Source organism: Littorina saxatilis, linkage group LG3 (assembly GCF_037325665.1).
Source record: "Littorina saxatilis isolate snail1 linkage group LG3, US_GU_Lsax_2.0, whole genome shotgun sequence".
NCBI classification, from domain to species: Eukaryota; Metazoa; Mollusca; class Gastropoda; order Littorinimorpha; family Littorinidae; genus Littorina; species Littorina saxatilis.
This window is the reverse complement of record NC_090247.1, coordinates 37,575,027-37,590,026: the sequence shown is the minus strand read 5'-3', so window position 1 is coordinate 37,590,026 and position 15,000 is coordinate 37,575,027. Positions and strand designations below refer to the sequence as shown.

General features: G+C 41.8%; 1 protein-coding gene across 1 annotated transcript in view; it reads left to right on the top strand.

The window, feature by feature from the left end:
• The window catches only part of LOC138961194 (uncharacterized), a 12,145-nt gene extending 7,346 nt beyond the window's left edge, over window positions 1-4,799 (top strand). Inside the window, exons 2-3 of the mRNA XM_070332795.1 lie at window positions 910-1,215; window positions 4,546-4,799. Coding sequence (XP_070188896.1) covers window positions 910-1,215; window positions 4,546-4,799 — 560 coding nt within the window. The remainder of the gene's footprint in view (window positions 1-909; window positions 1,216-4,545) is intronic.
• Window positions 4,800-15,000: the final 10,201 nt, after the last annotated feature.

The following is a 15,000-nucleotide window of genomic DNA, read 5'->3' as shown; positions in this document are numbered from 1 at the left end:
ACAAATCTTTTTTTTTATTATCGTGACGTATATAAAATATTTGACATTGTGGATCCGTACTCAAGCATAAAGCTAATATTAGCGAATTCATAGAGAAACGTGAAAGAAGTGAACACGATGGCGGACGAAATCAAATTACTACTAAGTTGGGAATAGTTATACAAATAGACGAGCAAGACAACAAAATGTGGGGGGGGGGGGGGGGGGTAGTACAGAAAAGGGTCAAACAAAAGATAAAAAGAAAAAGATTTAAAGTAGACAGGGAGAAGAAGAAGAAAACAGGGAAGACATGGAGACATGAGTGCTTTTTCCATGTGGACAGAATATCCTGAAAGTTTAACAGCAATCCACTGGGTCGTCCCTGAGAAAAGTGTTGTTGTTTCTTGTTGCGTAACCGCTCACATTTCACACAAAAACATCCCGTTTTCGACCACTAACACGGTTTATACATTCCTCTAGCATAATGGTGAAACACAAGGTTTGTGTGAGATAGCCATGCAAAATACTTGTTTGGACAGGTTATTAATAAAACTTTCTTCTCGTATGTAAAAGATTAAATTCGCCTGTTTATTTTTTGTTGAGCTTTTCATTGAAACCTAATTTTGTCTTTGGGTCAATTTAAGGTTACTTTTATTTGAGCGGTTTTCAAAGGAACCCCTGAGAGAAAAAACAACACCTTCTATCCGAAAAGTGTGTCAGACAGCCAAGTCACATGTCTTTTGTGGCTTAGACATTTTCAATCAGATAACTTGGGAATATATATTTTTGTTTTGGTAAAAAGAAATAAACAAATTTCGCTTTTGTTTTTTTACATCAATTTATTCTCGTAAAACAAAAACCGCATGTATTTCAGTGGATTGTGGAATATATATCAGCACTAATAAGTCACCAGTCTCTTTTTGAACGCAGCTGCTGTTATCGAGACTACAACTGAGATCACCACGCTCGCGGAGACCACACCCAAGATTACCACGCTCGCCGAGACCACACCCGAGATCACCACGCTCGCCGAAAGCACACCCGTGATCACCACGCTCGCCGAGACCACACCCGAGATCACCACATTCGCCGATACGACTTCAAAGGCAAACTGGCTCCTCGCTGAATGTAGCTCGGACTCGCAGTGCACCGACACTAACACTCGCTGTTTCGTCAACCAGTGCATGTGCATTCAAGGCTTCTACTACTCCGTCAGTAGCAAGGCTTGCATTGAAAGTAAGTTTTGCATTGATTGGATGGACGGATGGATGGATGGATGGATGGACGGATGGATGGATGGATGGATGGATGAATATTTAAGGTTTAGATTCACGACGACGACGACGACGATGATGAAGATAATGATGACGATGACGATGCATATCAAACTGAGTTGTTATTTAGCGTATCACTGGATCGAGTCGACAACGAGTTGTGCTGTAATACCCCGTAACTATTCGTGCCGCACGACCCCCCCCCCCCCTACTGGAAACTGCCCAGGGACTGACTGACCTAAATCACATGACCGAACGAACACAGAAGGGCTTTTGCGTTGCCGTTTTGTGCGGTAGTTGTACAGTTATAAACTGGCTTTGGATGCGCAATGGAGGTCTCCCGAATGACGTCATCACAACGTGCGTAGTCGACCTTAGCGGTCTAGAAAGCCGCCGCGGCCATTGCTCTGCAGTATTAAAACCACTAGCCTGCTGTGTTTACGTCCGCATTTTGACCTAAATATGGGGTAAAAAATCAAGGGTCTGCCAAACCCGGCAAATGCAGTAGGCAGCCCAGAGAACCCTAAGTACCTCTCCCAAAGATGGTACTTTTCGGCAATATTTACAGTTTCAAATTGTTAGGATAACTCGCCGCACACAAAATGAAAAACGCAGACAACACTTCTAGACCGCCAGCATTTTTTGTGCGCATCACGTGGTACACATAAATCGGCCGGAAACGAAGCAATTGGGAAACCTGGATAATCAGTTGCAAAGTTAATACACTTTCAAGCCGTACACGTTCATTGTTTTTGCTGTTCAGTTACGCTACAGTATTAAACTCAATGTCAAAGAGGTTTTATAGGGGAAATTGTGAAAAAATGTTTATCTAGGGCCATGAGATTATTTTGCTTTGCGTGTATGGGGGGCAGGCGTTCCTGCATGCGCCTGCGCTAATGTCGGCAGGCTTATGATTTTTAAATGTTCAACTTCACCAGCAACCTTCGTGGTGAAATGGTTATGACGTTGTTCTTCGGATTAGGCGGTCACTGGTTCGAGACCCACACTGACCTAAGGTTTTTTTTGGTTTTTTTTAATGTTTATACTTGTTTATACCTGTTTTCGTTTTCGTAAATAATTTTGTAGTGCTAGTTGGCAGGGTTTTTATGTGTCAAATTAATTTTGAATCATATTCATAGCATGTGTCAAAATTGTATCGTTATGTGCTTATACTAGGTAAAAACCAACTGTTTTCATACATTGATTGGTTTTAATCTGCACTCTAAAACATTGTTTTAAAGTTGAAATGCATTCAAATAAAGAGAAATAATGGCCGTTGTATATTTTTTGCATTTTTTTTAAAAACCACAGCAGGTTAGTGCACCACAAAAACAGCGTTCGCTCAAAACAGGGAACGCACCTATTGCTAGAAAAAATACGTACACGTTATGAAAGAAAGTTAACAGTAAAGTTGCACACAATGATTCGTAATTATAAAAAAACACTATTTTTTGCACCGAATTTCTTTTAAAGTGTGTAGTTTTCTCCATTTATAATGTTGAAAATTGCCGCAAGACTGAACTAGACTATAGTTGTTGACCAAAACAGTTCATCTGACTTCATATATCTCTTGCTAGTACCAACACAGCTCAGAACAGTTACGCAAGTCTGCCAGCAGATTGTAACGTTTTATTCTAAGCAAAAGACAAGGTGCTTACGCAAACATGGTCCATGTTTGTGATGAAACAGAGTTTGATTATCTGATATCAGCATATTCCATCACAAATGTCTGCTTCTTCCCAACCGACCGAATATAACAATCAGCTTAGTACTGGCAAGACTTTTACTGCTGGCAGAGAACACAAAAGAATGAGAAGAACAAGAAAACAACATAACAAAGTCTGTTAAATGTGTATCTGTTCATTGTGACCATGACAAGACACAGTTTTTCTCCCACTAACACCCACGCACACAAATGGAATTCTGCAAGCAAACCACGAAGGAAATATTGTTGCTTTATTGTATGTTAACAAGTTTATGACTTCAAAAGATACTGCTAACTGGAAAAGATTAATCCAGGTCTGCGGTGAACAAACCGATATCAGCATTTTAACTTTAAAGGCACAGTAAGCCTCCCGTAAACCATCACAGACACTGTCAGGCTGTACACACAGTTCGTTTAAACACTCACCGCTTGAGAACATCCAAGGTGCCCTACGTAAAGAGCGAGCAATTTTCAAAGAATTTATTTTCGTGGACCGTATGATCGGCAAATTAGGCGCCTCGTTTTGGCGCTAGAACTAACTTTTAAAATCTACATTTGTGATGTAGCACTTCCTTATATGGCACGAAACGAATGTGGTTGGTTGAAAAAAGCCTGTACTAAATAAGCCTAGTATCTGTGATGGTTTACGGGAGGCTTACTTTGCCTTTAAGCTAATAAACAAATATCACAATCAAGTGTAAAATGATAAGTCACGTATGTCTTTGAAACTGAAAGATTATTGTCAGTTTGTCACCCTGCAATGAGGAGAAAACTGTGTATGACCGACAACTTTATCCTTCAAAGGGATAGAGGGTAAACAAACACCAGTCTGTTCATTCGTTATGTTCTAACTCCTCAAAGTCGACCTCTCTATCCGCTTCTCAATCTCGTCATCTTCAAGGAAAGGAAACAATTTGCGTGAAGCGATATTATACAGTACTACCTGAGATGAAAGGACACCTTTGGGATCAGTTAATAGTGTTCCTACACTGCAGGTGGCAGTCATGACAGGTAGATTTTGGTGAAGACACAGGGCCTCAAAAAAGTGTCCTTTCAAGGGAGGTGTCCACTCATCAGAGGGGCCTCACATCACAGGTACCACTGTACTACATTTAGTCAACCCTTCGAACTCACATTTTAAAATTGACCGCACCGAATTTTTCACTAGATTATATAATTATACTCAATACTGTGTCACTTTCATGCCCCGCGGTCGCGTTGACACGTTCACACAACAGAGTTTGCGCAAAAAGTGACAAGTATAGCGCATTATCATACAGGACTTCATGTTTTTTCTATTCTTTTTAACTTTCTGACCTTGTTTTTAATCCAAACATAACATATCTATATATGGTGGGTTTTTTTCAATCAAGAACAGATACAGAATCAGATCTAGATTAAATTGTTTTTAAACTACTGGACCTTTCTTCATGAAACTTTACATGAGAGTTCCATGAAAGTTCCTGGGTATGAAGATCGGTCCAGTAGTTCACACACAAACACAAACACACACACACACATAAAAATAAAAGACGACAACGACGACGACATTCAATCACTCTGCACTGCAAAATATATGTTCTCTAGCCTGCAGCAGCCTGGACAACACCTATCTCCACTACGTGTCAAGCTATTTGAAAGACTACAACCTCAGAATAAGGGACGGCGTCACCCTCCAACAGTGCCTGGATGACTGCAACGCCGATGGCGCATGCCTCGTTGTGGAGTATTTCACCAACAGTAACCAATGCAACGTGCAGCACGTCACAGCCAGGGAGGACCCGAAAAAATGGACCGAGTCGCAACTGGGATGGAACTTCTACCAAAGAAACTGCCAGTAGAATGTACACGCTCACACGCTGATATCCCGACACCCCCTCCCCCTCCCCCCTAGTGTTATACAAGTACAATGCGCACATAAAACCGGTTTCACCGGATTTTAAAGCACCTAGCAGGATCTTTGTTCTCAAATTATACGATTTCAAATAAGTATTGGATTCTGTGAAGCTTTGTTTTTATTTGCTGTTGTTTTTCTGGAAAAAGAAACCATGTTACGAGGTCAATTGATACTGTACTAGATTCATGATACTTATGGGATTATAGTGTGTTACTTAAAAACTATTTTGTGAAATGCAAAGTAATACTCTTTTATTAATGGAAATTGTTGTTTTTTCTCGACTTCAGATACTTTGATATCGTGGTTTTTGTTCAGGTGATTTTACATTTAGTCAAGTTTTGACTCAATGTTTTAACATAGAGGGGGAATCTAGACGAGGGTCGTGGTGTATGTGTGTGTGTGTGTATGTGTGTGTGTGTGTGTGTGTGCACGGGTGTGTGTGTGTGTGTGTGTGTGTGTGTGTGTGTGTCTGTGTGTATGTGTATGTGTGTGTAGAGCGATTCAGAGTAAACTACAGGACCGATCTGTATGAAATTTTACATGAGAGTTTTTTTCTCTCATTTTTCTGATAAATGTCTTTGATGACGTCATATCCGGCTTTTTTGTAAAAGTTGAGGCGGCACTGTCACACCCTCATTTTTCAATGAAATTGATTGAAATGTTGGTCAAGCAATCTTCGACAAAGGTTGGACTCTATTGGTATTGTATTTCAGCTTATAGGCTTAAAAATTAATTAATGAGTTTGGTCATTAAAAATCTGAAAATTGTAATTAAAATTATTTTTTTATAAAACGATCCAAAAACAATGTTATCGTATTTGTCATAAATTTTGTTATTCCAAAAATATATAAGTATGTTATATTCGGATTAAAAGAGAGCCCCTGGAAATTAAAAAATATGAACATTATTACTAAAATAAAATTTCCGAAATCGATTTAAAAACAATTTCATCTTATTCCTTGACGGTTGCTGATTCCAAAAACATATATATATATATGATATGTTTGGATTAAAACAAGCTCAGAAAGTTAACAAGTCGCGTAAGGCGAAAATACAACATTTAGTCAAGCTCAGTCGAACTCACAGAATGAAACTGAACGTAGTCCGCCGCTAGTGCAAAAGGCAGTGAAAGTGACGAGCCTGTTTGGCGCGGCAGCGTTTGCGCTGTGCTTCTTAGCACGCTTTACTGTACCTCTCTTTGTTTTAACTTTCTGAGCGTGTTTTTAATCCAAACATATCATATCTATATGTTTTTGGAATCAGGAACCGACAAGGAATAAGATGAAATAGTTTTTAAATCGATTTCGGAAATTTAATTTTGATCATAATTTTAATTTTTTTAATTTTCAGAGATTGTTTTTAATCCAAATATAACATATGTATATGTTTTTGGAATCAGAAAATGACGAAGATTAAGATGAAATTGTTTTTGGATCGTTTTATAAAAAAATAATTTTAATTACAAGTTTCCGATTTTTAATTACCAAACTCACTCATTAGTTTTTAAGCCACCAAGTTGAAATGCAATACCAAACCCCGGCCTTTGTCGAAGATTGCTTTACCAAAATTTCAATCAATTTGATTGAAAAATGAGGGTGTGACAGTGCCGCCTCAACTTTTACAAAAAGCCGGATATGACGTCATCAAAGGTATTTATCGAAAAAAAGAAAAAAACGTCCGGGGATATCATACCCAGGAACTCTCATGTCAAATTTCATAAAGATCGGCCCAGTAGTTTAGTCTGAATCGCTCTACACACACACACAGACAGACACACACACACACACACACATACACCACGACCCTCGTCTCGATTCCCCCCTCTATGTTAAAACATTTAGTCAAAACTTGACTAAATGTAAAAAGAATGGAGATACAGAAAAGCGTGCTATCCTGCTGAGCGCAACCACTACCGCGCTATTCTAGCTTGTCAATTTCACTGCCTTTGCCACGAGCGGTGGACTAACAATGCTACGAGTATACGGTCTTGCTGAAAAAATGCAGCACGTTCATTTTTATTCTGTGAGTTCGACAGCTTGACTAAATGTTGTATTCTCGCCTTACGCGACTTGTTGTTATATGTTGTATTGCATAGATTTTGACGTACTTTTCTTGGCTATACGAGCACTGACACCGTTATCAGACCCTCAGTAAAGAAAATATCTTTCAGTCACGAATGCCTTCTCGTCAATGTTTGATTGTGTGTGTGTGTGTGTGTGTGTGTGTGTGTGTGTGTGTGTGTGTGTGTGTGTGTGTGTGTGTGTGTGTGTGTGTGTGTGTGTGTGTGTAGGTGTGTTTGTGTGCATGTATGTTTGTGTATGTTCCAGTAGGGCCGCGGAACTGTTAACCGGTGTTTTCAAAACGTGCATGGTCCCTTGCAAACAAAACTTCAGTGCATGTGCTCACAAACACACTGTTTCGAAAGTTTTAACACTAATAGCTAGTAAGGCATTCTAATGTGTGTTGTCTTCTGTTTAACCCCCAGACCGAACTCTGTAGCTCATTTGGTCGATTTCAAATCTGTATATATCTAGCAACAGAGCGTGAAACACACGTGTCTTCTCAGGGGCGAAAGGTAGAATGAAAATCAAAAGAAGGCGAAAGAAGACGTCGCCGCGGAGAGAAATACAGTCTTGTAACCCGATTATAAAAACAGCCTTTTCTAATGTGGCCGAGTGGTAACGCACTTGCGCTCGGAAGCGAGAGGTTGCGTGTTCGACCCTGGGTCAGGCCGCAATTTTCTCCCCCCTTTCTTAACCTAGGTGGTGGGTTCAAGTGCTAGTCTTTCGGATGAGACGAAAAACCGAGGTCCCTTCGTGTACACTACATTGGGGTGTGCACGTTAAAGATCCCACGATTGACAAAAGGGTCTTTCCTGGCAAAATTGTATAGGCATAGATAACAAGAGGCGAAGCCATCAAGGCTCACGTAAGAAATCGACAAACAGTAACACAAACTCAATCACTCCGTCACACATACACACACACACACACACAAACACACACACACACACACACACACACACACACACACACACACACACACACACAGAGAAAGAGCATAGGTGAAACTGTGCAAGAAAGCGAGACACTACATCTAGATCTGTCTGTCTGCATGTAGCCTACTTGGGTACATGACATAAGCTCGAAAGACAAAAGCTCGAACGACAAAATCTCGAACGACAAATGCTCGAATGGACAAATGCTCGACGCGACAAAAGCTCGACGCGACATATGCTCGAACGACGAATGCTCGAATGGACAAATGCTCGACGCGACAAAAGCTCGACGCGACATATGCTCGAACGACAGATGCTCGAATGGACAAATGCTCGACGCGACAAAAGCTCGACGCGACATATGCTCGAACGACAGATGCTCGAATGGACAAATGCTCGACGCGACAAAAGCTCGACGCGACATATGCTCGAACGACAGAAGCTCGACCGGACTGTAGAATGATGCTGTCAAAACTACTCTGATAACGTCATATCTGAAACTGTCACGGTGATGTTGTTCTAGTTTCGAGCGACAAATTAACTAAATTTGTTTGATATCACGTGGTTGTGGTTGTGGTTGTTGTTGTTAGCACGCTGCTGGATTCCACACACACACACACACACACACACACACACACACACACACACACACACACACACACCATTACAACAAAAATATTCATCAATAACTTCATTTCATAATATATACTGGGTAAAATGCTAATGCATCTTATACATATGCATCTTATACGATTTTTCAAATGCGATTTCTAGTAAAAATTATAAGGGGTAAAATGCAAAGGTAAGACTGGTTAAACTAAAAAAGTAGCCATCAATACAGACTCGGTCCCTGTTGGTGTCATTTTTACACACACACACACACACACACACACACACACACACACACACACACACACACACACACACACACACACAGAGTCGTCAAGGACCGGATCATGAGTAGTAGGAAATGTTGTTGGCCATTCCGAAAAGGAACTCCATGAACAGACGCTCTGTGGTGCGCTCCGCGTACTGGCTGACCAGCCGTAGAATGCGATGCTCTTGTCGCTCGTTTTTCTTCCGGCGCTTCTTGCGTTGCTCTCCACAGCGGGCTGCCATGTCTCCCAGTTCCGCCGGTTCAGGAATTTGAGAAAGTCCCAGAGATTGGGATGGTCTTTGCCAATGATAGACTGGACTCGGCGATGCTAGCCTTCTAGTGCATTTGTGGTTCTTGGTTCATGTTCAATCGTCCTTTCATGAACGCACCACATGACTGGGTTGAACACAGGGTTTCTCCAAACGAGGCGAAGTGCCGCTTACCTGAACCTTTCCTAATAAACAGTCAATCCCGGGCCAAATCAAAGTAATAACATTGACAAATCTAAACCCCGACATGATCTTCCCCCTTCTTCTCTCTCTCTCTCTCTCTCTCTCTCTCTCTCTCTCTCTCTCTCTCTCTCTCTCTCTCTCTCTCTCTCTCTCTCTCTCTCTCTCTCTCTCTCTTTCTTTTGCAGACAGATTTTAAAATAACACAGACAGGCAAATTAACACCGAGAACGACATTCAAGCTTTTATCGCGTCGAGCTTTTGTCGCGTCGAGCATTTGTCCATTCGAGCATTTGTCGTTCGAGCATATGTCGCGTCGAGCTTTTGTCGCGTCGAGCATTTGTCCATTCGAGCATTTGTCGTTCGAGCATATGTCGCATCGAGCTTTTGTCGCGTCGAGCATTTGTCCATTCGAGCATCTGTCGTTCGAGCATATGTCGCGTCGAGCTTTTGTCGCGTCGAGCATTTGTCCATTCGAGCATTTGTCGTTCGAGCATATGTCGCGTCGAGCTTTTGTCGCGTCGAGCATTTGTCCATTCGAGCATTTGTCGTTCGAGATTTTGTCGTTCGAGCTTTTGTCGTTCGAGCTTATGTCGGACACCGAGCCTACTTACAGGGACACGACTGCCAACAGAGTCTCGGCCCGCTCAAAATAATAATGACCGAGACTTTCAGTACTTCCTTCGCGTGACGTCTAACCCTCTTACGTCATAATGTGACGTCAATGTAATGTGACGTCTTCAAATGTTAGAGTTTCTACCACAGACATACACACGCACGCACGCACGCACGCACATACGCACATACGCACGCACGCACAGACAAACAAAGTTACGATCGCATAGGCTACACTTACGTGAGCCAAAAATTAATGTCCACCAAATACCCGTTTGACTTGGAATAAAGGCCGTGAAAGGTGAATGCTCGCCTAATAGGCTACTGAGCTTTACTGGCCGATGTGAATGCGTTATATATTGTGTGTAAAAAATGTCTGTTTGTCTGTCTGTCTGTAAAAAATTCCATTTCAAACGGCAGAAATTAATATGTAAGCGCCAAGGGCTATATCTAGATTAGGCGCATAAAAAATGATCACAATAATAATAATAATAATAATAATAAACGGAGCGCTAAAAAACGTATTGTGTTTGTGTTTCTGGAGTTTGGTGACACAATAACAACGCTCAAGCCAAACGGTATAGCTCTCGGAAGATGGGACACTGTTTTTTTACACGGGGTGTTTAGGTTTCACTCTGTCTGTTTGATTGTTTGTTTGTTCGATAGTTTGTCTGCGGATTAGACTTGTATCTCTGGTACTCTTTGTTCAATTGAGCTGGAATTTAGGCGCATACGGTGTGCTCCAAACATTACGTTCCTGGATGTAGTAAAACTGGAGATATGAGCTTTACGCGCCTTTACAGAGTCAGCAATAAGAATGAATCGGACGATGAAAGTGGTACGAACGGACACATGTTTTCGTCAAAATCAGTACCAACGTAAACAAACCTGTTTTGATGCAAATTCTTATGGTTCACATAGGTCCAATATTACTCGTAGGCGTACTCTGTGATATATGACGACCATTGGAAGTCACATATAACTTGTAGTGGAGGCCTTTTTCTCCCTGATCTAACGAATGTGTACGAACGGAAATGCTTTTGGTACGAACGTAAACATGTTATTTTGTAGGAACTGAATCGTGGCGTTCGAACGGAATCGGCTTTTGTTTTTTAAACAAGTGATTGTACAAAAGCAATTTGTTTCTATAAACTTCTGTTCAAGCGAAATGTCGTAACAGGCACTGGGTTTGGTGCTCATGTGCAAATCAGGGGTCAGTTTTGATTCCAGAGAGAGAAAAACAAGAACATGTCGAAAATCATGGAATGCTGCCACGTTTGACCTGCGTGTGCAATCATGAGGTCGACTAGCATCTGCGGATTTATTGTACACATAGCCCCACCAATCTGCTACCTAATCCTTGCAATTTCACGAATGTGCGCTGCCCACACGATTTACCGCAATTTTTTTCATCGACCAAGTGCCAAAAATTACACTGTATGAACGGAATCATCCGTTGTACAAACGATTGCTGTCTTCAAAGGCAAAACCAAATTCCTGACAAACTTGAGCGGTAAATGGGACCTAATCCAAACAGACGCTTTCCTTTGGATGCGTCAGACATAAGAACCTTGTGGAAATACGTCCTTATTTGTCCCACATTATTGATTGTCGACTGAAACAGTAAGGGTAAGCGAGTGCTCCACCGATGGACCGGTGTAACACGAGAAAATTACTCCCACGAGATATTTACTCCGGAGTAAACATTTCGTACGAAAAAGTTACTCCCTTTACGAAAAAAGCACTCCCCCATTGCACGAGAAAATTACTCCCCAAGACAGGTGAGTTCCGAGAAAACATTTCGTACACAAATTTTACTCCCCTGACGAATAAATAACGAATAAATTACTTCACCCCAACACGAGCAATTTAACCTCCCATGCCAGGTGTACGAAATTTGTACTCCCTTGTCCCCTGTTAGTCTTGGTGGTGGAAGGGGTGGAAGGAGGGTAGCGCGACATTCGTGTGCGCGAGATCACTTATTGGCATTATCCCTTCGCCCGCATCCCATTTTTGCGTAAGAGATTTTTACTGGAAGTAAAAACAAGTCGCGTAAGGCGAAAATACAATATTTAGTCAAGTAGCTGTCGAACTCACAGAATGAAACTGAACGCAACGCAACGCAGCAAGACCGTATACTCGTAGCATCGTCACTCCACCGCCCGTGGCAAAGGCAGTGCCCGTGGAATTGACAAGAAGAGCGGGATATTCGTTGCGCTGAGAAGGATAGCACGCTTTTCTGTACCTCTCTTCGTTTTAACTTTCTGAGCGTGTTTTTAATCCAAACATATCATATCTATATGTTTTTGGAATCAGGAACCGACAAGGAATAAGATGAAAGTGTTTTTAAAACGATTTCGAAAAAAAAAAATTTGATAATAATTTTTATATATTTAATTTTCAGAGCTTGTTTTTAATCCGAATATAACATATTTATATGTTTTTGGAATCAGCAAATGATGGAGAATAAGATAAATGTAAATTTGGATCGTTTTATAAATTTTTATTTTTTTTTACAATTTTCCGATTTTTAATGACCAAAGTCATTAATTAATTTTTAAGCCACCAAGCTGAAATGCAATACCGAACCCCGGGCTTCGTCGAACATTACTTGACCAAAATTTCAACCAATTTGGTTGAAAAATGAGGGCGTGACAGTGCCGCCTCAACTTTCACGAAAAGCCGGATATGACGTCATCAAAGACATTTATCAAACAAATGAAAAAAACGTTCGGGGATTTCATACCCAGGAACTCTCATGTCAAATTTCATAAAGATCGGTCCAGTAGTTTAGTCTGAATCGCTCTACACACACACACACACACACACACACACACACGCACAGACAGACAGACACACATACACCATACCCTCGTTTCGATTCCCCCTCGATGTTAAAATATTTAGTCAAAACTTGACTAAATATAAAAATGGGGAGTAAAAATTTCGTGGAGGGAGTAATTTTTTCGTGCCTTGGGGAGTTCTTTTCTCGTACGAAAAGTGTACTCGGAGTAAGAATTTCGTACGAAATATTTACTCCGGAGTACATTTTTCGTGGAGTAAAAATTTCGTGTTACACCTGGCCCAAAATAGCAAGTTAACAACAAAGTAAACGGTCGTTTGGTTAGACGCGGACGTTTTGTTCAAATTTACACAAGGAATGGATCATCTATGTGCGTTGTTGTCACATAAACCGCTTATTTTATACTAGAATGAATACCCGCTTCGCCGGGTAGCCGGCTTCGCCGGGAAGAAGTACTTAGAGCCGTACGCCGGCTTCGCCGGGTCCGAACAATGGACCCGCCAAGCTTAGGTCCCTCCCAGACTCGTGGAATGGGAACAGCACGAAAATGATTCAGTGGCCATAATGCCATTCCTGACCATATCGAGTCCCATCCTTGTCGACGAATGTAACCGTGTTAATCACCTTTGGAGGCGAACTCCACTCAAACAGGACTGAGCAAGTTATGGCTTTTCAAAGGAAGGCCAGTACATAAAATTACACAAAAGCCGCCAGACCACATCACAAACAGAACTGAACAATGCACAGGTGTTGCTTACATAGAAACACACACACTCGCACACACACACACAAAAACACAGAGAAGCCGTATCTATAGAGAGATAGATGACAGTGTATTTTTCGCGTGGCTATAAATTGATTCGACCTTTGCACTTTTACAGTGAGGATAATTTACGGGTCCAATTTACGTTCTGTACACTGCGTTGACCTTCTAAAAATAGTAACGCCGGGAATATCCGAAGACGCTCAGCGCAGTGGACAGCGCAGTGTAGTAACTTAGAACTGAACGGGAAAGCCACACGAAGGAAGGGAGATAAACGCCAAACACTGGAGAAGATAAGGAAGAGTTACTTATAATGGTGAAATGAACACAAAAACGAAAATGAGTTCAGCGCTGCGCGCTGAGAGCACGTGTTGAAATATCTCATCGATGATATTGTGTCCGGGGTGTAGCTGAATACGGTGTCCAAATTTGAAAAAGATCCACCGAGAACTTTGGCGTTGTGATGTGGTGTAGCGGCTATGGTGTGTCGGTATGGGGGCCCGGGTAAGCTGAGGTGGAACCAAAATAGCTGAGGTGGAACCAAAATCGGTTCCGCGCTGCGCGCTGAGAGCACGTGTTGAAATATCGACCAGGTTGTGTCGTGTCCCGGGTCTACCTGAATATGCCCACCAAATTTGAAGCAGATCCATCGAGAACTTTGGCCGTGCATCGCGCACAGATACACAGACAGATACACAGACACACAGACACACAGACTCTAGTCGTATATATATATAGATGTCATTTCACACAATGTACCTGGGGTGTCACCTTGTCGGTACGCGGGTTCGTCTGCCGAACAGTTTATCAGAGAAGGAATCTGGTTCGTGGTTTGTTTGTTTTTGCCGCTACAACATTATTTTCGAGGTCATTGTTTTCTTCTTCATGCACCCTCTCTCTCCTTCTCTCTTAGTTCTTCCCCCCAACCCAACCCCCCCCCCCCCCACACACACACACACACACACACGCACACACACACACACCCACACACACACACACGCGCGCTTCAACACAGACAAACACATGCATATTCACACACACACACACCCCCGCACACACACACACACACACACACACACACACACACACACACACACACACACACACATTCAATGAAATAGGGGAACAGATCAAGCGCTGTAAATAAATGAAGAGGTATAGGCCTACTCTTCCGTGCAAATTGCGGACTACTCGCTTGAAAAAAAACTTTTGTTGTTTCTTTCATTATGATTTCTTCTTAACCTTTGCCGTGCTTCCTGGGTTCACCTGTACCCAGAGACACACTAAAATCATTGTAACTCTGGAACCATTAAAGGTATCGTTTTGAAATTTTAAGTATCTCTCACACACCTAATTTGCTCTCTGTCTGCAAATTTTTAGTGTGTACATGACAAAACATTAAAATTAATTGATTATGATAATTTACATAAACACTACCGATGGCGCGGGTTCACACAAACCCATACTTTTAAAGAGTAGTAGTGATTGTAACTATCCCTCTGCCGACGGCGCGGGTTCTGCTACACCCATAATTACCAAAGCGGCGGAACAGTGTCTGTCTGCCTGTTTGTCTCCAAGAGACTGTCTGTCTCTCTGTCTGTCTGTCCGTATCTCTCTGTCTGTCTGTCTGTTGTCAGTTG